This window comes from Morus notabilis, unplaced genomic scaffold, assembly GCF_000414095.1.
Source record: "Morus notabilis unplaced genomic scaffold, ASM41409v2 Scaffold565, whole genome shotgun sequence".
NCBI lineage: Eukaryota > Viridiplantae > Streptophyta > Magnoliopsida > Rosales > Moraceae > Morus > Morus notabilis.
Genome location: NW_010363644.1, coordinates 3,887 through 26,604, shown reverse-complemented (window position 1 = coordinate 26,604; position 22,718 = coordinate 3,887). Strand labels below are relative to the sequence as shown.

General features: G+C 36.4%; 5 protein-coding genes across 5 annotated transcripts in view; 2 read left to right on the top strand and 3 right to left on the bottom strand.

Moving 5' to 3' along the window:
* Window positions 1-3,287: 3,287 nt before the first annotated feature.
* LOC21385468 lies at window positions 3,288-6,344 on the top strand. The gene is made up of 3 exons (XM_024169881.1): window positions 3,288-4,147; window positions 4,912-5,097; window positions 5,563-6,344. Exons 1-3 carry the CDS (start codon window positions 3,683-3,685, stop codon window positions 5,839-5,841), a joined length of 930 nt encoding a protein of 309 aa, XP_024025649.1. The 5' UTR covers window positions 3,288-3,682; the 3' UTR covers window positions 5,842-6,344.
* Window positions 6,345-6,429: 85 nt separating this feature from the next.
* On the bottom strand, window positions 6,430-9,157 carry LOC21385467 (chloroplast processing peptidase). The gene is made up of 5 exons (XM_024169882.1): window positions 8,540-9,157; window positions 7,690-7,827; window positions 7,042-7,128; window positions 6,789-6,856; window positions 6,430-6,654 (listed from the first exon to the last, which is right to left on the bottom strand). Exons 1-5 carry the CDS (start codon window positions 8,999-9,001, stop codon window positions 6,522-6,524), a joined length of 888 nt encoding a protein of 295 aa, XP_024025650.1. The 5' UTR covers window positions 9,002-9,157; the 3' UTR covers window positions 6,430-6,521.
* A 659-nt stretch (window positions 9,158-9,816) lies between these two features.
* Window positions 9,817-14,026, bottom strand: LOC21385466 (pentatricopeptide repeat-containing protein At5g25630). The gene is made up of 4 exons (XM_024169887.1): window positions 13,985-14,026; window positions 13,031-13,275; window positions 11,302-12,213; window positions 9,817-11,022 (listed from the first exon to the last, which is right to left on the bottom strand). Exons 2-4 carry the CDS (start codon window positions 13,091-13,093, stop codon window positions 10,126-10,128), a joined length of 1,872 nt encoding a protein of 623 aa, XP_024025655.1. The 5' UTR covers window positions 13,094-13,275; window positions 13,985-14,026; the 3' UTR covers window positions 9,817-10,125.
* Window positions 14,027-16,310: 2,284 nt separating this feature from the next.
* LOC21385465 (PXMP2/4 family protein 2) lies at window positions 16,311-18,700 on the top strand. The gene is made up of 3 exons (XM_024169885.1): window positions 16,311-16,460; window positions 17,454-17,545; window positions 18,029-18,700. The coding sequence occupies exons 1-3, from the start codon at window positions 16,311-16,313 to the stop codon at window positions 18,438-18,440; spliced, it is 654 nt and encodes a 217-aa protein (XP_024025653.1). The 3' UTR covers window positions 18,441-18,700.
* Window positions 18,701-18,805: 105 nt separating this feature from the next.
* LOC21385464 (tRNA(Ile)-lysidine synthase) overlaps window positions 18,806-22,718 on the bottom strand; it is a 4,565-nt gene continuing 652 nt past the window's right edge. Inside the window, exons 2-11 of the mRNA XM_024169884.1 lie at window positions 22,437-22,631; window positions 22,253-22,337; window positions 22,082-22,157; window positions 21,810-21,980; window positions 21,624-21,726; window positions 21,379-21,488; window positions 20,614-20,703; window positions 20,411-20,491; window positions 19,283-20,083; window positions 18,806-19,128 (exon numbers count right to left, since the gene is read on the bottom strand). Coding sequence (XP_024025652.1) covers window positions 19,036-19,128; window positions 19,283-20,083; window positions 20,411-20,491; window positions 20,614-20,703; window positions 21,379-21,488; window positions 21,624-21,726; window positions 21,810-21,980; window positions 22,082-22,157; window positions 22,253-22,337; window positions 22,437-22,631 — 1,805 coding nt within the window. The 3' untranslated portion in view covers window positions 18,806-19,035. The remainder of the gene's footprint in view (window positions 19,129-19,282; window positions 20,084-20,410; window positions 20,492-20,613; window positions 20,704-21,378; window positions 21,489-21,623; window positions 21,727-21,809; window positions 21,981-22,081; window positions 22,158-22,252; window positions 22,338-22,436; window positions 22,632-22,718) is intronic.

Here is a 22,718-nt window from a genome sequence, read left to right as displayed (position 1 = left end):
AGTTTTATTACAGTTAAAAGCTCTTACAAAAAGTTACATCTAACTTTCCTGTTACAATGAAAAACTTTGACATAAAATTACATCTCAACTCAAATTAAAAACTCGAATCCGCGAACTGAATCATGTCTGTGTAAAATGGTGACCCGTAATTTAGATGGTGAAGCAAGAATAAAAAAAAAAAAGTAAAATGTTGAAATTCGTAAAAGCAAAAATTAGCCGGTTCAAGAATGCAGTTAAACTGTCAATTATTCATTCTAGTATTCCACTTTAGGAGCATATTACAAAGGTGTTATAAAACTTGTGGCAAGTAGTGGTATGAAGGAATGTTAAAGTCGTTTTTTGTTTATTTATTAATAATAAATTAGATGTCAATGCAGTTGTTTTTCAAGTAATGTCAATTAATTCAGGTAGGCGGACGCTAGTCTTTAAAAGTACTAATTGTTTGCAGTTAGCTGTGCATTTAAAGTATTTCTCTATGAAAAATTTCAACGATGAATTGTACCCTGGAGATTTCTGTTTTTATTTTCAATATAATAGCCCTAATAAGGGATATAGAGGTAAATAACCCTTTTTTAAGGTTTTTTTTTTTCTTTAAATAACGGAAGTTTTGTAAAATTAGTAAAATGACCCTTTTTCTATTAATTAAATAGGTAATCACTTATTGTTAGCGGTCAATCAGTGATTGACTTAAATTTATCACTAATTAACACGATAATTTTTCATTATTTCTCAGTATTAGTTAATAATTAGTCAAATTAATTATTAATTAATCAATTTTAATTAACAAACTACATGTTTAAAAATGATAAATCATTATAAATTATAATAATAAATAGATCAATCATTGATTAATCATCGGACAATTATTAATTAATTACGAAAAAAGGGTCACTTTGCTAAAATAAAAAAAAAATTCAGCTATATGTTTAAAAAATAAAAAAATTCTCCCATTTATTAAAAAAGTCATAGAAAATCCCTAATAATTTTTGGACTTATTTGATAATATTTTTAAAATGGATATATTTTGAATATGTAGATAGTATCATGGATATGATAAATTTTTCGAGAAATTCTATATATATGATCTCTTTAGTTTTTTGGAAATTATTTTATCTCTTATTCACTATCTTTTATATGTTCAAAAAAAAAAATTATCGTCTTTTGTCCTCATCACCCAATTAAAAAAGACGGGGTTTAAAAGAAATTGTCATGGATTTTAAGTTTGAATTGACATATATTAAGAGTATAAATTCTTACAAAAAAAATATCACAGTCATATCATCACACTATATTTAAAATACTAAATATATCTTTTAAGATACCTATTTATATTTAGCCACGATATTGATATCTGATCAAGATACTGGTCGATATCCAACTGAGATGCTAGTAGTATCTGGGAGACAACCATCAGTATTAGCCGGCAACTATCAACTAGCAGTGCTAACTAAGTCACAGGTATTTGGTCAAGATATCAACTGATATCCACCAAGATACCAGTTACCGATCAGTAACCATCGAGTCACCGACCGGTAACCACCTAAATTTGCCAAAAAGAACAAGAGATCTGGATCTATTTCCTTAACTACAGCAAGATCTCCTCAACAGCGGCCGTTGAATGCATCGCGGAATCGACGAGATCCCCCCAACTCCGACGATATGGCTTTCACGCCTCAACAAAAGACTGAACAATTTTGGTGAGATCGAGGCAAGCTATTGCACACCGCGAGATTGTGGCGATCACAGTGCTGAGGAGATCGGAAAAAGCTCCTTTATGTTGAGCTCTCGTGAGATCCACGTTTTTGCATGGATCTCTTGTGCTCATGGTGAGACAACGACGATGACTGTGAATCGACGACGCTCGTGGTGAGGCGGTGGTGGAACGACGAGGAGATTTGAGGTCTTCGGTGCTTATCGGCAAGGAGCACCAGCGAATATAGGTGCTGGTCGATGAGGAATGGTGGCTGAGAGAAAAGAGGAAAAGACTAGGGAAGAAAGAGATTTGAGGTTGGATGGCTAGTCAGTTGTAGCTGAGAAAAGAAAATAGAGAAGAACGAGATAGAAGAGGAAGAGGTTGAAAATTAAAAACAAAAACCCTACAGTAATTTTGAGGGTATAGGGCCTGTTCAGTTCGCTGATTCGAGTTGAGATGTGACTTTATGTGACAGCTTTTTACTGTAGCAAAAAAGTTAGATGTGATTGATCCTGAGAGCTTTTTACTATAGCAAAACTCGAATCGGTGAATGAACGGGGCTCATACAATTAAATTTGTTTGAAACACTGCGGCAGAAATTGTAAGGCATCGTTCGCTTCATAGATTCGAGTTTTCAATTTGAGCTGAGATGTGACATTTTTTTTGAGAGTTTTTAAATGTAGCAAAAAAAAATAGATGTGACAATTTTTAAAAGCTTTTAACTGTAAAAACTTAAAATTGAACACTCGAATCGGTGAAATGTATGAGACCTAAGAGTTTAAGGTCTCTGTACAATTCAATCCACACTAAAAACTTGTTTCAGCCTCCCTAATTATCTCAAAAAACACACTTGGTTCGTTTCTCTTTTAGGTTTGTTTAATTCGTTGATTTGAATTTTTAATTCAAGTTAAGATGTGATTTTATGTGAGAGTTTTTTATTATAATAAAAAAGTTAAATATGACTATTTCTGAGAATTTTTACTATAACAAAATTTAAATTCTAAACTCAAATAAGTAAATTTAAATTAACTACGAGATTTAACTGCGAGATTTCGCTGATTCGAGTTTAGAATTTGAGTTTTGCTACAGTAAAAAGCTATCACAAACAATCACATCTAACTTTTTTGCTACAGTAAAAAGCTTTCATATACAATCACATCTTAACTCGAATTTTAAACTCGAATCAGCGAAACGAACAATACCTAGATTTTTATCACCCTCCACATTTCCGGTCATGAAAACGACAGTTTTCTTCTCAACTCCAAGTTAGTAATAAATACAAAACCAAAATCAGCAACCGACGAATATAAACAAGACATAATATTCTCTTATTCCACATCCAAACGGCGTCGTATATGTTTGTAACTCCTATAATTAGTAGTAACTCGTACTAGAACTTCGTCAAAGGCAAAATATTAACCAAAACTGCGATCACGAACAAAACGGAAGTATCAAACCATCAACTATCAACTATCAAAGTTGCTGCCGACACTTGGTTCCCGAACCTCCAGCTTCGGCTCTCCCGAACCTCTCATGCCGTTTCTCTGACAATCACCCACTATCAAACACACACACACACACACACAACACTTTCTCTCTCTATCTTTCTCTTTCTCTCTCTATCTGTCTCTGTCGCAGCGTGAAACCAACTCTGTTGTCACTCGTTAGTGCCTTCTGCAGCTCTGCTTTTCTTCTTTCTTCTTCTTCTTCTTCTTCTTCTTCAGTCTTCTCAAAACCGTTTCCTTTTTCCCTTTTTTCTCTCTGTCACTGACTTTCTCCTTTCGGGATCTCCGAATTCCCCTGTTTCAAAGCTTCCATTTTCTTCCTTTCTGTTGATCTTACATATATATATATATATAGACGGTTCTTTTGTGTCTAGCTTTCATGGGTCACGTTCACTGAACCTTCTCTTTTCCTTTTTCATATGTGTGTAATTCCTCTGTTATCAAACCCTAGAAACAGAGACAGAGAAGAGGAAGAGCGAGGAAGATGATTCACGCAAAGTCAGATTCCGACATGACGAGCCTGGACCCGTCGTCGCCGCGGTCGCCGAAGCGGGCGGTGTACTACGTGCAGAGCCCGTCGCGGGACTCGCACGACGACGGCGACAAGTCGTCGTCGATGCAGGCGACGCCGGCCTTCAACAGCCCCATGGAGAGCCCCTCCCACCCGTCGTACGGCCGCCACTCGAGGACGTCGTCGGCGAGCCGGTTCTCCGGGACGTTCCGGTCGTCGTCGGGACGGAAGATGAGAGGGAAAAGAAACGACAAGGGCTGGCCGGAGTGTGACGTGATTGAGGAAGAAGGGAATTATGATGAGTTTTATGGAGATAAAGGCCTGACAAGAAGGTGTCAGATTCTCATGGGTTTGGTTGGGTTTGTCCTCATTTTTACTGTTTTTTGCTTGATCCTTTGGGGAGCTAGTAGGCCTTACAAAGCTCGGATTTCTCTCAAGGTTTCTACTTTAATATCTCTCTCCGTCTCTGTTTATTTTTTTTAAATATATAATTATTTGCATTATTTAAATGTTGTTTATGATCTACTATTCTCATATGGAAGTGAATAAAATATTATTTGTTGAATGCTTTACGAGCGTATTAAAGTGAGATATGATGCAACAGTTTCCAAGTATAAAATTGAGTTATTACAAGTTGAATTTTTGATGTTTTTGACAATTTTCACGTTCTTTATTAGTTCAAAATTTTATCTTAATTTCATGGATTCTTGAGATCACGTGCTTCAAGTTGATCATGGGATGGTTTGAGAGAGAAAAGGAAAAAGAGACAGTTTTTCACCATTTAGTTGATGATTATGTAGGAGAGTACGGATCTTTGGCATTTAAATTACGGATTTAGTAAATTATCACTTTAGGAGAAAAGGGAGTGAGATAAGAGTCAATTTGCATGTTTTGTTTTTCAAAGGAATAATACTACTAACTGTGCGTAATACAGATTTATGTCCAAGTCAATATGAGTTTTATGAGTTAATCCAAGCCCTGCTTCCAACGTTTAGAATGTAAAGTTTTTATATGAGCTTATAAAAGGTGGACCTTCTGTAATTCTTGATTTCTTTGTAAGAGTGAGCCAGTGTGGAATGGTAATTTTGGTTTAGAGTTGGTGCTATAAGAATGTTTGTTTTTTCTGCTATCTGTTGTCGTCGTAATAATTTAGAATGTAATTTGTTATGTTTTTTAATCTCCCTTTTTTTTTTTGCTTGCAGTCATTGACCGTGCACAACTTTTACTTTGGCGAGGGATCGGACGTGACCGGAGTCCCGACGAAGTTGCTGACACTAAATTGTTCGGTGAGGATGAGTGTCTACAACCCTGCTTCATTCTTCGGGATTCATGTTAGCTCCTCCCCTATCAGCCTCATGTATTCTGAGATTGCAGTTGCTAAAGGCCAGGTAAAATTTTAAGCTTTAATTAATAGTTTTGAACTAATATGCTCACTTTTCCTCTCAAGAGAAAAGTAACACTTTTTGGGCATGTTAACCGTAATGGAATGCGATGAAAAAACTATCATTCTTAATTTTGTAAGTATACGTTGTATGGAAACACTCAATCTTTTCTTTTTCCCTTTAATGTGAAGTAAACACATTCATAACGTAATCACAGCTTGTGTGGCAATGCCACAAAGCTGCTATATACCGGTGTGACACTTATTTGTCTCGCTTCTTGCCGTTTTAACATTTCTTTTTATTTATTTATTTATTTATTATTTATTTTTTATTTTCATACGGTGATGCACCCAGCACTCCTCATTTCAAATAAAATCAAATGAAATAAGTGGTCTTGAATGGCTTTGAATTTCCCTTTTCTTTTAGCATATGCTTGTTGCATTGAAAATCGAAAATATTGATACACTGCAGTTGAAGAAGTACTATCAGCCAAGAAAGAGCCACCGGACAGTGAATGTGAACCTGCAAGGAATCAAAGTGCCTCTGTATGGGGCTGGAGCAAGCTTAGCAGTCTCAGACAATGACAGTGAAGTTCCGATGACTCTGATGTTTGAAGTGCGGTCGAAAGGTCATGTGGTTGGCAAGCTGGTAAAATCAACGCACAAACGACGCATTTCTTGTTCCCTAGATGTCGACTCTCACGTTACCAAGCCCATCAAGTTCAAGCATGACTCTTGTTCGTTCGAGTAATAGCATTACCAGTAAACTCTATCCAGCAAAACGAACTAGTACTGGCAGCACTTCCTCTGCGTCGGCAACTAATATGAGAGTGACAATGGAATAACTGTCACTCTTTTCTCTGTTTGGAAGGCGGGAGTTTTGCAATTTTCATAGTAGTAGAATTCTTGGAGTTAAACTTATAGGTATAAAGTGATATTGAAGTGTGTTCCTTTGTTGTGTGTATTTAAGCAAGATTTCTAGCCTCCAACTTTGTAATACGCTGATAGAATCCGTGAATCTTTACCCAAGCATGCTCGGCTTAAAATCTTTACTCAACGGTTTCTATGAATTGAAAAGTTAAGACACCAATAATCGAAATTCAATTTATTTGTTTGTATCTCTCTATGGAAACATATAAAGTTCTCTCTTACTAAGCCTTGACATTGTTCATTTGAATGTGTGTACTGAAATGCACTGTAACAAAGAGAGGATGTTGAATGCACTGTAACAAAGGGTCAACAAATGAGAGGGTTAACTTGTATTTTATCAATTAAGATCCAAGACTGGACCCTCTCCAAAAGGGGAAGGAAAAAAAAAAAAAAAAGACGAGGGCCCTACTAGTTCTAAAAGAAATGATTTTTTCCAGTCAACCTTTGTCACAAGGTTATTGTTGTACAAATAGACAAGAAGTAACAAAGAGGATAATATAATCATTGAGTTGTTGGAGCCGGCTCTTGCTTGTCCACGGCACATCCAGTCTCAAGAACTGTGCCACCAATTCTGTTTGGAGGCCAATACCGAAGCACAGATCTCCCTAGGATATTCTTGGCTGGTAATGGACCCCTAGAAAACAATATATTAGACCCAAAAAAAAAATCAGTAAATATTTGCTATAGAGGTGGAGAAACTGAGGTTTTTCACAACTATGAACCTAACAATTATAAACTTTGTGACAGCAGGAATTAAGGATGTATTACCAAACGTGGGAATCGTAGCTGTTATTGCGGTTGTCGCCCATCACAAAGACACAGTTTTCTGGAACACGCTGTGTAGCATCATTAGGCAAAGGTGCTTTCATGTCAGCAAGTTTTTCAAGTCTAAAAAGGAAGTTTAAGTAAAGTGAAACACAGATCTCCCGAATGTATTATTGGTCAAATGGTAATTTTCGGCTCAACGACTTGTTTGAAAGTTAAAAAAGAAACCCCAAAAGGCCAAGAATATGATACTCACTAATGGTTTCATATCATAAGCAGGCGGTTCAAGTGTGAACTTTTCATCTCTCTCTACCCCATTAACTACAAGCTTCCCTTTACGAACCTGAAACAAGGCAGTTTACTTCGGTGAGATTCTAGTTACCAAAACATGAACAAGCTAAGAAAAGAAGAAAAGTATACAAAACTCAAGTAAACATGTATTGTTTGAATAGAATGCTTCAGAGCAAAAAGACCGCCACATATTAAAGATGCCTATGGCTCAGATCTAGGGAAATAGAATAATGCAAGACATCCCCAAGTTTCGAACAACTTATGTGGCATGTGAATTTTTATTCCTTTATCGGTAGGTGTTCAAAAAATCAACACGCCAATTAGTATTAAAAGGTTGCATCTACCAATGAAAACATATTAACTCATCACTACATGAGATGGTATCAAAAAAAGTTGGGATCTTAGCACTATTCATGGAAGTATTCTACGCAACGTTTTTTGTCCCACTTTTCAGCTCTTACAATTAAAACTACGACATACTTCTCCTCTGAACTCCAGATTGAGCAAAAAACTGACCCAGGAGATGGAAATGAATAAGACTAACAAAAAAGAGGAAAAACGGGTTAAACCACCGTAGGATAAATATGCTAACGATGTATTAATTTAAACCCACCTCCACGATGTCACCTTCCTTGGCAACAATTCTTTTGATGAAAACATCATCGTCAGTATAGCCTACTTGTTGAAGGGCAGGTGGACTTTTGAATATCACTATATCATTTGCACACGGCTTTCTGAGATAGTATGAGACCTAACAACAACAACGCAAAGAATTGTTATAGACAATGCTTCATGATCAAATATTAAACATGATACCACAAAACTAAGAGAAAACAAATGCATTCCAAAAGTTTCAAGCACAACCTTCACTCAAGGCGGTGGTTGGCACCATGTCCAATGTAATCCTATTAAAACCTTATGGAAGCATACACAAGCGTAATTGTTTTAATTATAATTTTATGCTCACTTTTCCCCCTCAAATTGCTAAGCATTTTATGCAAACGTATACTCTATATTTGTCTTACAAGCAGAGATATTTACTTCTCTGCTTCTCTGACCCACCAGAACTTTTTGCTCAATTGACCCATTAGAACATAAAAGTACCTAAACGTGCAAATTTTTTTTTTTTTTTGAATTGCAACTTTAGGGGCGGGGCATTTGAACGCCGCGCCTTGTGGTGGAGTTAGGTGTGTAATTACGACAAGGCTATGTTTGCATTCACCAGAGTGCAATTCCACTATCAAGTCATTATTTGAAGTAATTAATATTCATAAATCACCTCTTAACTTCATCATAATTATCCTCTTATTAGGAAAATGAAATCACCAAAAATTCAGCAAAAATCAATACTGCAACCTCAGTTCACCGTTAACAACACCCACAAACAGATAAGGAACAAAAAAAGAACCCAAAAAAAAAAAATGAATTACTTCCAAAATCAGTAAAAAGAAAGAAAGGAGTACCTTTTCTGCAATAATATGATCTCCGACATCAAATGTAGGATACATCGATAGAGAAGGAATGTACCTCGGCTCCGCCACGAACGTCCTGAACGCAATCGAAACCGCAATCGCCACGAACACCGTCTTCGCATCGTCGGAGGTGAAATTCACCCACTCCGACAAGATTCCACCTTTCTTCTCCACCTCCCCATCGTCCCCGCCTTCTCCACCGCCGCCGCCGCCACCTCCGTCGTCTTCAATCCCTCCGTTCTTCGCGACCGCCTTGGTTCGGTCACCGGAGTCCTTAAGGGCGTTGCAACGAAGGATATGGAAGTGAGTTTTGGCGTTCGAGAGATTAAAGCTCGGAAAAATGGAGGTTTTGGAACGGAGAGTGAGTGTTGGGAGAGCAGGGAAGAAGATGGGTTTGTGGGAATTTGGGGTTCTCAGGGAAGGTAAAGGAGAGTGGAGATTTACAGAGAGCATTTTTTGACTTTCGGAGGCGGAAAAAATACAGAGTTTTCGAACTTTTGGAGGTGTTTATTGGGATCAGAAACTCTGTATAGTTTGTTCAGAACTGGAGGTGCGTTGCTTGCTAACTTGAGAATGGACAATACATAACCTTTATAGGAAGATTTTAGTTGCTAGTTGGCTCCTTTTGAATCACGCGTATATATATATATATATATAGTATTTATTACTCACTAATATTTTTAATACAAAAATTATAAAAGTGACGAGAGAGGACAACTAAAAATTATAAAAGTGGTGGCATTTTTCTTTTTCATTGTATAAAAAAAGTAAAATAAAATTATGAGAGTGAAAATAAAATTTTTTAGGAAAATAAAATTTCTAGGAAGATAACTAAAAACGTAAATGTTATATAAGATGATAAGTATTTGATTATATATATAATCTGGATGTTATGGGAGTAAATATCTGAAAAAATATGTACGTGGACGAGTTTTAAATATATAATACTCTAATGAAATGTTCCTATTTAATAATAATAAATAGTTCTTGAACTTTTATTTCAACTATTAACTTGTTTCAGTTATAATTCTTTCATCAGTTAAATGTTAAAAAGAAGACGATATAAGAAGATGATATATAATTATGAAACGGGGAAATACAAATGATGTCCTATTAGCCGACGTTATTTTTCATCTAAATCACATGTATATTCTGTACTCGTAATGGGTTTCAAGAACCATTTTCTCGGCATTATATCTCCTGCTTTTCAAATGAGTGCTTAGCAGAAAGCAAAAGAAAAGTACAAATGGGATCAACAGAACTTTTTGTTTCCAAAGTAAAAATATTCCATTGTCTATTTATTGGAAAATTGACAAAAGCTGTTTGTTATCTGGGCTTGAATAGTAAGTATATATTACACATTTCATGAAACAAATCAAATGATTACGTACAGTTGATTTGCAACAGAAATTGGAGGTATATGTTGGTATGCTGCAAACCAAATAATCAACAATTTTGAACAGCAAAGAATCTTCAAGGCTCCTGAACTTCAAGGAACCGACAAAAATCGACTTTAAGGCAGAACAGAATTTCATCCCTTGCCAACATAGGATCCTGCGTTTCCTCGAATCCTTGTTTCATATGAACACCACTCTACATTTATTTACAAAGTTCCCATGTAGCCCAACAAGACCACCCTGCAATTGCTTTCGACATACGATCATCGGTTGCACTCTTACCACGCTTGTATGAGGAAGAAAAATAAATTTGGTGGCATTTTGAATGCCTTCAGATGAGTACTCAAATCCTTTAGAAACCATCTGGCCTTTTCTCATGTTAGCAGCAGTTGGTTTCTCAGCAACTAGTCCAGGAACCTGCAAAATATTAGGATAAGAAGAAGCTCTCAAGTGTTGTTTCTTGCAAATTGTCTCCAAACCCTCCAAAGATTTTTCTTCCTTCGCAGTTTTTGGTAAAACGTCCTTCTCTTCTTCTTCTGCCTCATTTAGAATTCTCTTGGCTTCGGTGATAAAACCTATAGCACGCCAAGCCTCTGCGACAAGACGGAAAGTGCTCTTTTCGGGAGAAACTCCCTTCTGTTCCATGATGTGGAGCAGTTCTTCTGCATTCCATGGCTGCTTTGCTTCTCCATATCCCCATATTAGGGTCTCAAAGGTTTTGAGATTTGGGGAGACGTCCATTTCGCACATTTTCTCGTAAGCTCTCATTGCGAGATCCATTTTCCCTGCACTGCACCACCCGCTGATAATGGTTGTGAAGATCACGACATTTGCATGGACACCGTATTTGCTCATTGAAGTAAGAAGTGACTGGGCCTTCCCTGGCTCACTGGCTCGTACATAACCTTTTGCGAGAATACTGAATGCGTGAATGTCGGGTTCAATACCAGATTTCAACATGTCATTGAAGATCTCCTGGCATTTGTCCATGAGGCCTGCGGAGATCCATGCATTCATGATGGTGCTAAATGTGATAACATCGGGGTTGATCCCAAATTTTTCCATCATTGATAGTGCCTGTCCAATTTATTCTTCAATTAAGCATGAATGTTTAACATACAAAAAGAAACTAATAATTCATAATTGGAGATAGGAATCATCAGGCATAACATGAATAACTAATTCTCCCTCCGGTAATGGCATTAGTATTTTTGTTATTGTGACATGAGGAAAACAGAGACAATATATTGACGACAGCAAAAATCATGGTCCTATTTCACCTGAAACATTGACAAACACAATGAACTTGAGAGAAAGGGAATGGACCAACAAAAGAGTATTGGAGTTTGAACTTACCTCGTTGATTCCATCCGTGTCGGTAATTTCCAGGAATCCCTTGATAAGAGAGTTGAAAACAACAAGATTTGGATGCACACCAAGCTCCTTCATCCTGTACACAAACCTCAAGGCATCTTTCATATTTCCTTCTTTACAATATCCATTTATGATGATGCCACAAGTTCTCTCATTCGGACGAACTCTATTGCTCTCCATCTCCAAGATCATCCTTTCAGCCCTCCATGTCTCCCCATTCTCAGCATAAGCCTTTGCCAATGTGTTATAAGTGACAACATCAGGTTGCACACCAGATGCAACCATCTTATACACCACATTCCATGCTTCATCAATTTTCTTCTTGTTACACCAAGCTCTAACAAGAATATTATATGTCCTATCATTCGGTTTCGCATTTTCATACTTTGACATAAGCTCTAGCAATTTCAGAGATTCTTCAGGCTTACCAGCAATTCCATATCCTTTAATGAGGGTGTTGAAAGTGCTAGTAGTGGGTCTGCATCCATTCTTCTCCATTCTCCAAAAGATTTTCATGGCATCGTCTACCTTCCCGGATTCGGTAAAAGCATTTATCATGGCATTGAAAAGTATCGAGTCGGGCTTCATACCATTTTCTTTCAGCTTAGAAAGAAGTGCAGGAACGGACTTGAAACGTTTCTGGCGGGTCAAGGCAGCTACGAGTGTTGTGTATGTTATTAGTGTTGGCCTGTGTCCTTCTTCTACTAAACTGTTGAAGATGGTCTGGACTTCATGAGGCCTCCCCCTTTCAATCAAAATATTCATTAGTTTTGTTCTTGAACGAACAGTTCGGCAGCTGTTGTTTCCCAAACAGACCAGGCAGCGTGATTGGATATGCGAATCTATGGAATTTGAGAACACTTGTACTTTCTCCTTCTTGTGCATATGCGATTCCTATGAAGTTAAAAAATTATCATAATTTGACCATTGCTACATCTAAACATGCATGAATGGTCTTATATCTAATAAATGTTATTGAAACATTGATGCTATTCAAATAAGCGAGCTTCATTATCTCAAAATAACACACATGCGGGTGCGCAAACATTCTCGCCACATGGTGACAACTTTTTTTTTAGAACTAGTTTCAGAAAACCACATTCTGGATTTAGTTAGCACTCAAGCCTAGTAATAGGAATGAGCTTGACAACCTTTGTATGAGATGACAAACTGTATATTTAAACGGCATCCGTGCAAATAAGTTGATGCAATAATTTGTAATATTTCAACAATAATGACCTACCAAAATATTCAAAATAGCAAATCAACAAAACATAATGATTCTTGCATATATAGAATCTAAAGTTCTATGTGCTTACAGGCATAGCCAAGCGATAAATCCATATATGATTCCATCTTAAGGTGTAGAGTTCAAATTTCCCCAGCCCAAGTTCAAACAAAAAATCTAAAATTCTATCAGAACTAAAGAAAGTGTTCACCAAAAAGTAGTTCAGCCAAAAAAAATAATTCAAAGGCAATATTCACAAGCTGTTTACCAAAAAAAAAAAAAAAAAAAAGTAGTTCAGCCAAAAAAAAAAATTAAAAGGCAAAATTCACAAGCTGTTTACCAAAAAAAAAAAAAAAAAAAAGTAAAGTCACAAGATAAAATGATTTCCATCATATGTTAGAAACAAAAGCCGTTAAAAAAAAAAAAGTGTCACAAGATAAAATGATTTCCATCATATGTTAGAAACAATTGCTGTTATGGTACCATGATTGGAGATGTCTGGACCCGCTCCTTGCTTGTGATGGTTCCTTCTTGGCTTCTACCCATGATAACGGAATGAACTTCTCAGAAAACTTCTCTCTCACAAGCACCTCAAATTATTTCTAAACCACCTCCCTCCCTTGAAAAAGTTGAAACTTTGACTGCCAGACCATAACACAGAATTTGTTTTAGCCCAATCTTCAGAGTTTGCATAGATAGTTAAAGAGACATCTTCTACAGAATGGATCCTGTTGCATAACATATGAAATCATAAACACCACAATACAATCCTAAGAAACAACTCAACAACACAACATTGAATTCACAAATGAATATCTTATTACACACATTGGTACAAAGAAACTCTTCCACCTAACTAACAAAAAGGACCATTAGTGCAAAGACAAAAAAAGGGTCGCATTTGGCGCTTTAAATTGCGATCCTTTGCGGAAGTTGATGAGCAATTTTGCTTGCAACCAAAACTAGGCTTCAAAATGGCCAAATCCTTAATAAGACGCCTAATTGTTAGACAAGAGGGACTCTTAATTTGTGACAGCACGCACCGTTTTCAGGGTTGAGAGAGAGGTCAGAGAAAACACAACGAGTCTGACGGTGAACCACACTACGACACAGTACATGTTCTTGCTTGTTTGAGTTTCTTCTACGTTTTCATTGCTCTTGGTTGTATAGAATTAAGGCATCTAATTCTTAAGGGGTTATCACAAGAAAAGGGCATTTCAACATCCCAAACACCCATTTTACAACCACACGTCTGTAGTTTGAACTCGATTACAGTGTAATTCCATCTGGGTAATTGAGATCTCCCACTTTGATTTAACATCAAAGTATATAGTAAGTAAATTCAACCAAAATGTTTGACCAAAAATAGGAAAAACAAAAGAATTTGAAAGTTAAAAGAGAAATCCAACATAAGTAGTCGTTAATGATTGTGTGTACCTTCGGAGGAGAACTGGAGTTGCATGGTCATTGGTAACTGTGTTGTGCATGTAGCCCATGAAGTTGAAGCGGGTAAGTAGTAAAATATATTGTTTTTGTAGTCTAGTGTAGTGTAGTGCCAATGTGTTTGTGTTGTGACAATCCACTAGAGATTCTTATCCACAAATATTCATCAGAATGAGATTTTCTGGATAGTTTTTGAGGCTGTTAAAAGGTGCGAGACAAAATAAAATGTGAAGATTTTCCGTGGACCAGATTTCGCCGAGGCACCCTTTTATACTCGAGGTCAAAATTATAACTATTGAATAAAATTTCTCTTAAAGTATCCTAGCCAGAACGATGTCGTTTCAATTTAGAGCTTTATGGAGATTATTTGGGTGTACAAAACAAAGAAAGAAAGAAAGAAAGAAAGAAAATACTTTATTTGAGTATGCTGAGCTTTTATGGGATGGGTCAAGCAAATATTATTCCGTTCTGAAAGAGTTTATAGCCGACAATATGGGTCACGACACGAAAATACGATTAAAAAACGATACGAATTTTACGGGTTAGGGTTGAAAAAAAAAAAAAAAAAAGATTCGGGTCAGAATTGGGTTGACCTGAAATTGACACGAAAAATACGGGTCAATTTCGGGTTGGACCCGTCTAACCCAAACACGACACGAAACTCGTAAAAAACTTAAAAATACATATATTTTTCATTACATATTTTAAATTTTATTATGAACTTGTGATATCATGATAGTTATACTCAAAATCTTATACTATTATTTATTTAATTTCAATGGATGTTATTATAATTTAGTGTGTTATGAATTTTAAGTTATTTCTAACATGTAAAAAACTAAATAAAAATATGCAATTTTCGTGTCAATTTCAGATTTACGGGTCAATTTCAGATTCACGGGTCAATTTCGTGTCACATGTCATTTTCGGGTCGTGTCGTGTCAACTCGTAAAGTGGTCGTATCGTATTCGTGTTGCGGTTTTTAAAAAATTTCGTGTCACGGATCGTGTTCGGGTTGACTGTTAATTTAAAAAAAATGATCAAAATACGACACGTGACATGAATTGCCACCCCTAAATTTATCTGTATTTTCTCATGAATTGAACCTTTTCTAGAATTTTCTTCTCCCCAACAAAACCAAAAAAAGAGTACTCCACCCAAAAAAGACCAAAAACTAGTATAATTTTTTCTTACCCATCCCCTTTTTTTTCCAAAAAAAAAAAAAAAAAAACTTTAAAGTGAAACCAATATCACCAATATGATTTTTGAAGGGCAAGACTCAAAGTCAAATTGGTATTGTCTTCCTTAATCATGTAACATCTTTGGAATTTTTTTTTGCTGGTCATGTAAAATGTTTGGATTTGAACAAGTAAATAATTTCGTTCATTTTACCGATTCGAATTTTCAGTTTTAGATTTTTACAGTTAAAAACTTTCAGAAAATATCACATCTAACTTTTTCTGCTACAATTAAAAGCTCTAAAAAATATTACATTTTACCCAAATTGAAAACTTGAATCTGCGAAGTAAACGATGTTAACTCTAAAATATGTTTAGATTTGAAATTTTGACTTATTTCATCGCATAACTAAGGTAGATTATAGAGTCAAATTTGATCAAGTTAACAAAAACATACACAACTAACGTTAGAGTGTAGATCATAGCAAAAAAATAATAATAATCTAGATTGTAGAGGAAGATATTAAAAATTATTTTAAAAAAACCAAAGATTAATTAAATTATCAGAAAAATTGTTGAAATACAATGAATAAAGCAGTTAGCACTCCGTATACATTCAATAAAGAATAAAAATTTTCCATCATTTTCCATTGAAAAAAGAATGGAACCTGCTATTCAGACTAGAAGGGAAGAGAGATTGAGAAAATCAATATATATATATATATATATCACAAAGATGATTATAAATCAAAAAAATTCAAACATACTCTTTGCATTTTGATTATTAATTTAATTAAAACATGTTTAATTCTTTTATTTCAACAAACTCACCATCCATACATATGCCCTCTGAATTTCAATTATTGATAAAAAAATATGTTTATTATTTCAACAAACTCATCATCCATTTGGGATGGACCTATATAATAGCTAAGCTCAAAATAAAAAGTTTCCAAAATCAAGAAAATGGGCTTTGAATTTTAGATATGCATTTTTGTCAGACGTCTCCTGACAAAGTGGTCATAAATAGGATATGGGTTCTCAAAATTAGTACATTTACAAGTCACTTTTTTTACATATCCCTCTTTCTCTACCAATTTTTTCTTTTTCTTCTTTTTTTTTTTTATATAATTTTTTGGATGATGAGGTTGAGGCTTTGGAAATGGTACCAGAACTGCCTGGCTTATCATCCGGTGAAGACTCAGGTGATAAGCTCCGGCTTTCTTTGGGGCGTCGGCGACGTTGCCGCTCAATACATTACCCACTCCGCTAAATCCCGCCTTCAAATTTCTGTGAGTTTTCTTTTTCTCCTCCAAAATGCCCATTACTTAAATTATTCTTTCTTTACTTTTTCTTCTTCTCTCATTTGTACATATTAGGCCTTTTCCTTATCTGGGTATGTCCATTTTTTTTTTTTTTGGTTCTTCAATCTTATATTGGTGAATTGGGTAGCTGTAGCTGTAAAGTACTTTTTTTTTTGGTTTTGGGTTTTCTATGATTACCCCTTTTTTTTTTTTTTGGTTTTGGGTTTTTTTATGATTTTTTTTCCTGAGGCTTTTTTTGTGGATATAATGGCAGTGATATTTGCACTAGTGAGATTTCCTTTATGTTTTTCCTCTGAAATATCTGTTGAGCTTGTTGATGTTGACTGTTTAAAAAAGGAAAAAAAAAACTTGCATTTTATTATGTGTTGTTATTTCGTGTAACCTTTAACGAACATAGGCTAGCAATGCCCTCTTTTGTAAGGACCCTTCTACAATTTTCCAGAAACTTCAAAAAGCCTTTGACTAAGATGTGAACAAAAAATAATGTAATCATTTGCTTAGACGATTTCATAAATAGTAGAAAAGCGTCATCTTTAATAGTGCTAATGCCTAATGTGATATTAGCCGAGGGTTTTTATCATTCATGAACGGATGGAGTTTCTTAAAAGTATACTTTCTGTTTCTAGTGTAGTGATGAAGTTCAATATGCGGTCATATCTCAATCTCTATACGTGTTCATAACAGGATTTATATCATGAAAAACGCTATTCTAACAGTTCTAGTTCGTCCCTTTTTAATCATTCTTTTCATCCTTCTCAAAAAAAAAAAAAAAAGGAAAATCATTCTTTTCATCTTTATCATTGTGGCATTTACTAGTGTTACGGAATTATTGGTACTTTCACACTTGGATAAGTTTAAGAGTTTTATTTTTTATTTTTTTCTTTGGCTTAAGCAAGTAAACTTGTGTTTCAGTCGGTTTCTTTGCAAAAGTTAGATCACAACCAACGTTTAATGTATCAGGATGCGGATGCAGATTTTAGAATCAATTGGAAACGTGTGGCCATCACAAGCACGTTCGGCTTCGGCTTTGTCGGACCGGTTGGCCATTTCTGGTGTGTGTTTCTTATCCTTTTCGCTTGAGATCAGTTCTGAACTTTGTTTGATATCTCTCAATTCGTTAGAAGTAGAAGATACCACAGTGTGAGGACAAGCATTTTAATATGGATTCATTTTTCTGGTTCTTTGTAGACATTTTTAAAACTGAAAATGAGAAAACAAGCATTTTAATATGGATTCTTTTTTCTGGTTCTTTGTAGACATTTTTAAAACTGAAAATGAGAACCTATAGCATGACTTCGATTGGATGTTGTTTCTGAGTTGTGGATATTAATCCTCTTGATTGAGGCAATTTGTTCTCTTGTTGAGTTATTCATGCAAGGGGCAGTGCATTCTATGAAGGGTGTGACATCTCTATAGGTGTAATGAATTGCAACTACTTATATTGTACTAATATATATGTAATATCGAAAGATAAACTTGAGATTATGGGTATTTTTCACTTGAGTTCTTATGGGGCTAGTCATTTTCCCTTGTAGGTATGAAGGCTTGGACAGGTTTATAAGGCTTAAGCTTCACCAACAGCCGAAGTCATTGCAGTTTGTGGCGACCAAAGTGGCAGCGGATGGCATTATCTTCGGTCCTCTTGATCTGTTAGTCTTTTTCACGTACATGGGATTTTCCATGGGAAAGAATGTTCAGCAAGTGAAGGAAGATGTGAAGAGGGATTTTCTCCCAGCCTTGATATTAGAAGGTGGCGTGTGGCCGATTGTTCAGGTTGTGAATTTCCGATATGTTCCGGTCAGGTATCAGCTCCTATACGTCAACATCTTCTGCCTGTTGGACAGTGCTTTTCTTTCATGGCTTGAGCAGCAAAAGGACGCTGCTTGGAAGCAATGGTTCACGTCTTTCGACTCTTTGAAGGAACGAGGTGGTCAGGGCAGATTGTAATTTTTCTCTCTCTGCTCTCCCATTCTCACCTTTTTCTTCAGTGTATCACACCAAAAAGTTTGTAAGAGGAATATTTGTTTGAGGGCACAGGAATCATGATCCCTCAGAAAACTACCAACTTCAAATTTTGAAGTCGGCATTGCGGGAACGATAAAAATCGTTTCTTTTTTCCTTTTGTTTTCCTTTTCAAGACCTGTAAACAGACTCCTGTCCAATACAATGAGAAACATAGGGCAAAATCCTTTCAATTTTGCAGAAAAGTTTGATGTATATCTTTTCTCAACGTTCATTAACACGTGTATAGCGCATAGGTGCTACACAATTGCTTCCATACAGAAAATTGTAGCTTCAATTAACCAAGAATATATAGGAACGGACATTTATTAATGCATGTAAAGTTGTGAAACCTACTTTACAGTGTAATTTACAGATCAAGCGAAGCCAAAAATGATGTTAGTTCCCTGGTGTTTTAACGGGTGAGAGCCGGTGGAGAGATTAGAAAACCATCTTGTCATTCGATAACTGGAAAACGGCTCTGCTTTCTAATCATTGGCCTCTACTTCCTATGGCTCATACATCCAAATATATGAGGTCCTCATCTGAAAAAACTATGACCGCCTCCGAGGGGTACTCTTGGCATGAATACCGCTGTTACATCTAACCGAGCGCAATGTTTGAAGCCAATGCTCTGTCAAGGAAAGTAGGACTCAGATTACTCAAACAAAAGACGGTTCAAAGAAATTAAGACAAAAAGTTTAGCTTTAGTGGCTGTTGTCGTGATTTGAATGAAGTTAAAATACAGCAGAATGTCTTATCTGCTGAAATGGGAAAAAGGAAGGTACCGGGATGCTTAGTAGAAGTCCTTGACTATTGATTAGAACAGGTAAGCCTCTTCTTGCAGCAACTGGGACAGATTTCAGAATCCGAAGAGCCCTTTGAGCTGAGTACCTTGCATAATCCAAACACAAGTTTTTCCCATCTCCGCTAGCTGAAGGTAGATTTTGCTGTTGAAAAGAAGTGGGACTCTTTACCAAGTTGACAAGATACAGCCAGTCAGATTCTGCCATGTGGCGCACCTCGGTTGCCATTTCATCACCAACCATGCATGACCTGAAATGATGGCGCCAACTTTCCCCTCCCAAACCCTGCTCACAAACAGTTTCCTCAGGTGTTTTCCATGTGACAAAGAATCGGTTCATGAAGGAACAAATTTGCCCGGGATTAAGCGGTTCGGAATACATACTGATGGATTTTACTTTGCCTTTTGACTCGAAATCTGATTTCGCTCTCTTTTCAGTCCTGAAATGTTTAACTTCATCTCTTTGTAATAGAAGGATGTTTTCGCATGTCGACTCACTAAGCATATTGAGTCTTCTAGCTTCAGTCAGAACTGATTCAGACGTTATGTCCAAAAAATGCACTTTCGATGCATCTGGAACCAAGCGGTCCAAATACAATTTGCTACCTGCTATGATTTGCTCTACGTCATTTGAAGTTTGGTATTGATGTTCAACATATGACTGCACATTGAGGAATTCTTTTGTTTGAGGCAATGGATGATCAACAGAATAACAAACCAGGGCTTTGGTGCCTTTTGATCCGGGCGCTGGACAAAGGTAACAACCAGCTGCTGTAAGGGAGGTCTACAAGAAGCAAAGATAGATTTTAACACATGAATTAAATAAGTTAAAAATAAAAAATAAAACAAAAATAATATAGGGTAGACTACAGATCGAAAGCTAACATGACCACATGAAAACCTCATTATGAACAAAGCGAGAGCTCAAAGAATAAAGAAGACTGAAGAATTAATCTGTGGGCAGCACCTATTTTGGAGAAGCATAGTTGACAGGAACAAAGCGAGAGCTCAAAGAATAAAGAAGACTGAAGAATTAATCTGTGAGCAGCACCAATTTTGGAGAAGCATATTGGACAAATTAGCAAATAGCGGAATAACGAAACAAGGTTACCTTGCACGGGAAAGTATGCATGTAGTCCAAAAGCAACTTTGAAGTACTACCTCTAATTGGCCTGTTCCTTTGTGAGACGAACTGAAACATGCAGAGAACAGCATCAAAGAGTGAATTATCACGCATCATCAAAATTTACAAGTATTTGAGTAAAAATAGCCGAGATATGAAAAAGCTCACAAGGTGAGGATTATATAAAATACCTGCAAAAGCAAAGCAATAAACCTTGACAGGCAAATGTCTTCAACTTTTGACTCTTTAAGGATCTCCAAATCAATGACAACGTAGCCAAGCTGCAAGGAGTAAGGCCAAATGAATTTTTGTGAGATTTTTGGAAATATTTGGAATAAGTCGCGTAAATTTTCATTAAAGCTTATCAGTGAATACAAATGGTTTAAAGGGATGAACCGGCAAAAGGACTCACATCCGTAACAGTTACTGCTTTATTTATCAAGTTGGAGCAAACATTATCAATGTATAACCGTGTATGTTGACAGGCAGAAATAACTGCTTGTAGCTCGGAATTGAATGTATCTGAAGAATGAAAGGAAGAACAATTATCTTTAACGTGGCCAAGCTTGTGTTTATGAATAAGAAAAGACCACACAACATTACTGATTAAAGAGGTCAATTAGACAAAAACTCGGATTTATACTCACTGAAACTCACATGATGAGTATTTTCTTAACGATGTTCGGATCCTATTACGAGCATATAGCTGGCTTTGATTAGTTGGGTCTTCCACCCACTTCTGTTCGCCTCCTTGACATATCTGCAAAAGAACTAATAACATGCCCGTTTAAATTCCAAACCCCGTCCTGAAAGAAAAACCACGAGATACTCTACCACATTAACCTTGTACATGTCTTCTTTTGAGAAATCCAGAAGCGGTCGCACAAGAAGAATGTTAAAGCTTATCAGTGAATACAAATGGTTTAAAGGGATGAACCGGCAAAAAAAGGACTCACATCCGTAACAGTTACTGCTTTATTTATCAAGTTGGAGCAAACATTATCAACGTATAACCGTGTCTGTTGACAGGAAGAAATAACTGCTTGTAGCTCGGAATTGAATGTATCTGAAGAATGAAAGGAAGAACAATTATCTTTAACGTGGCCAAGCTTGTGTTTATGAATAAGAAAAGACCACACAACATTACTGATTAAAGAGGTCAATTAGACTAAAACTCGGATTTATACTCACTGAAACTCACATGATGAGTATTTTCTTAACGATGTTCGGATCCTATTACGAGCATATAGCTGGCTTTGATTAGTTGGGTCTTCCACCCACTTCTGTTCGCCTCCTTGACAAATCTGCAAAAGAACTAATAACATGCCCGTTTAAATTCCAAACCCCGTCCTGAAAGAAAAACCGCGAGATACTCTACCACATTAACCTTGTACATGTCTTCTTTTGAGAAATCCAGAAGCGGCCGCACAAGAAGAATACCATGATCATTCGAATCACAAGAATGTGTGTATGACGAGAATATCTGAGACACGAACGGCATTCCAGCAAGTCCTAGCACACCACTGTTTCGCGATAGTCTGAGAACAAATAACTCAGCCTGCACCGTGTCATAACAATCAGTACTCATGGCATCCTTCCAGGCAGAAAAAAAGAAGAGTCTGTAATTAGACAAACTAACCAAAATGATGCAGGACAGACCTGGTCATCAACATGCTGCGCAATAAGCAAGGCACTGATCTGGTTTTGGATGCAAACTTTCTGAAAATGTCGGTACCTGAAATCCAAACCCCACTTCAAAAGAATCAAAAACCCATTCTTCAAACAACTTAAACCACATCTAAAATTAATCCGAAACCGGAAAATAAGCACCTCATGTCTCGAGCTGCTTCCTGCAAGTGACCTTGTTTTGGTCGACCATCCAACCACTCACAATGGGCAATCTCACATCTGAGTCCTACACAGCGTGTACACTAGCCTTCTTGTTCATTATATGCAAAAACTATAGAACCAAAATGTCCAAAACAACATATATGCAAAATTTTTGAAAATGTACCCATTCTAGAGACGCGACGAGATACAATATTAGCCTCCTCTTTACTCTCAGCTCGTAGGCTGTGATCAACAATTATAGCCAAAAGCCCATCAATGAAGCCATCACAATCATGATTAACACTCAAGCCATTGGTCTTCCAATGGGCAGTTAGAACACACAGTGCCATACTGTCTGGTCCTCCAGAGACCCCTAGAGCTACAAAAATATATAAAATAAAATAAAAACAACTTCAACTGAATTAGTGGTTCTCTGAGCAATGATATATTTGACCCCAAAAAAAAA

Bases quoted from the DNA above. Each gene is read 5' to 3' on its own strand.
- LOC21385468 (XM_024169881.1), top strand. From the start codon at position 3,683: ATGATTCACGCAAAGTCAGATTCCGACATGACGAGCCTGGACCCGTCG. The intron at 4,148-4,911 runs GTTTCTACTTTA...TTTTGCTTGCAG, and splicing joins AAGCTCGGATTTCTCTCAAG to TCATTGACCGTGCACAACTT. The intron at 5,098-5,562 runs GTAAAATTTTAA...GATACACTGCAG, and splicing joins TTGCAGTTGCTAAAGGCCAG to TTGAAGAAGTACTATCAGCC.
- LOC21385467 (XM_024169882.1), bottom strand. From the start codon at position 9,001: ATGCTCTCTGTAAATCTCCACTCTCCTTTACCTTCCCTGAGAACCCCA. The intron at 7,129-7,689 runs GTGGGTTTAAAT...GCCTTGTTTCAG, and splicing joins AGGAAGGTGACATCGTGGAG to GTTCGTAAAGGGAAGCTTGT. The intron at 6,655-6,788 runs GTAATACATCCT...ATTGTTTTCTAG, and splicing joins AGCTACGATTCCCACGTTTG to GGGTCCATTACCAGCCAAGA.
- LOC21385465 (XM_024169885.1), top strand. From the start codon at position 16,311: ATGAGGTTGAGGCTTTGGAAATGGTACCAGAACTGCCTGGCTTATCAT. The intron at 16,461-17,453 runs GTGAGTTTTCTT...TTAATGTATCAG, and splicing joins AATCCCGCCTTCAAATTTCT to GATGCGGATGCAGATTTTAG. The intron at 17,546-18,028 runs GTGTGTGTTTCT...TTTCCCTTGTAG, and splicing joins GGACCGGTTGGCCATTTCTG to GTATGAAGGCTTGGACAGGT.
- LOC21385466 (XM_024169887.1), bottom strand. From the start codon at position 13,093: ATGGGTAGAAGCCAAGAAGGAACCATCACAAGCAAGGAGCGGGTCCAG. The intron at 12,214-13,030 runs GTACCATAACAG...TTAACTTCATAG, and splicing joins TCCAGACATCTCCAATCATG to GAATCGCATATGCACAAGAA. The intron at 11,023-11,301 runs GTAAGTTCAAAC...TAAATTGGACAG, and splicing joins ACACGGATGGAATCAACGAG to GCACTATCAATGATGGAAAA.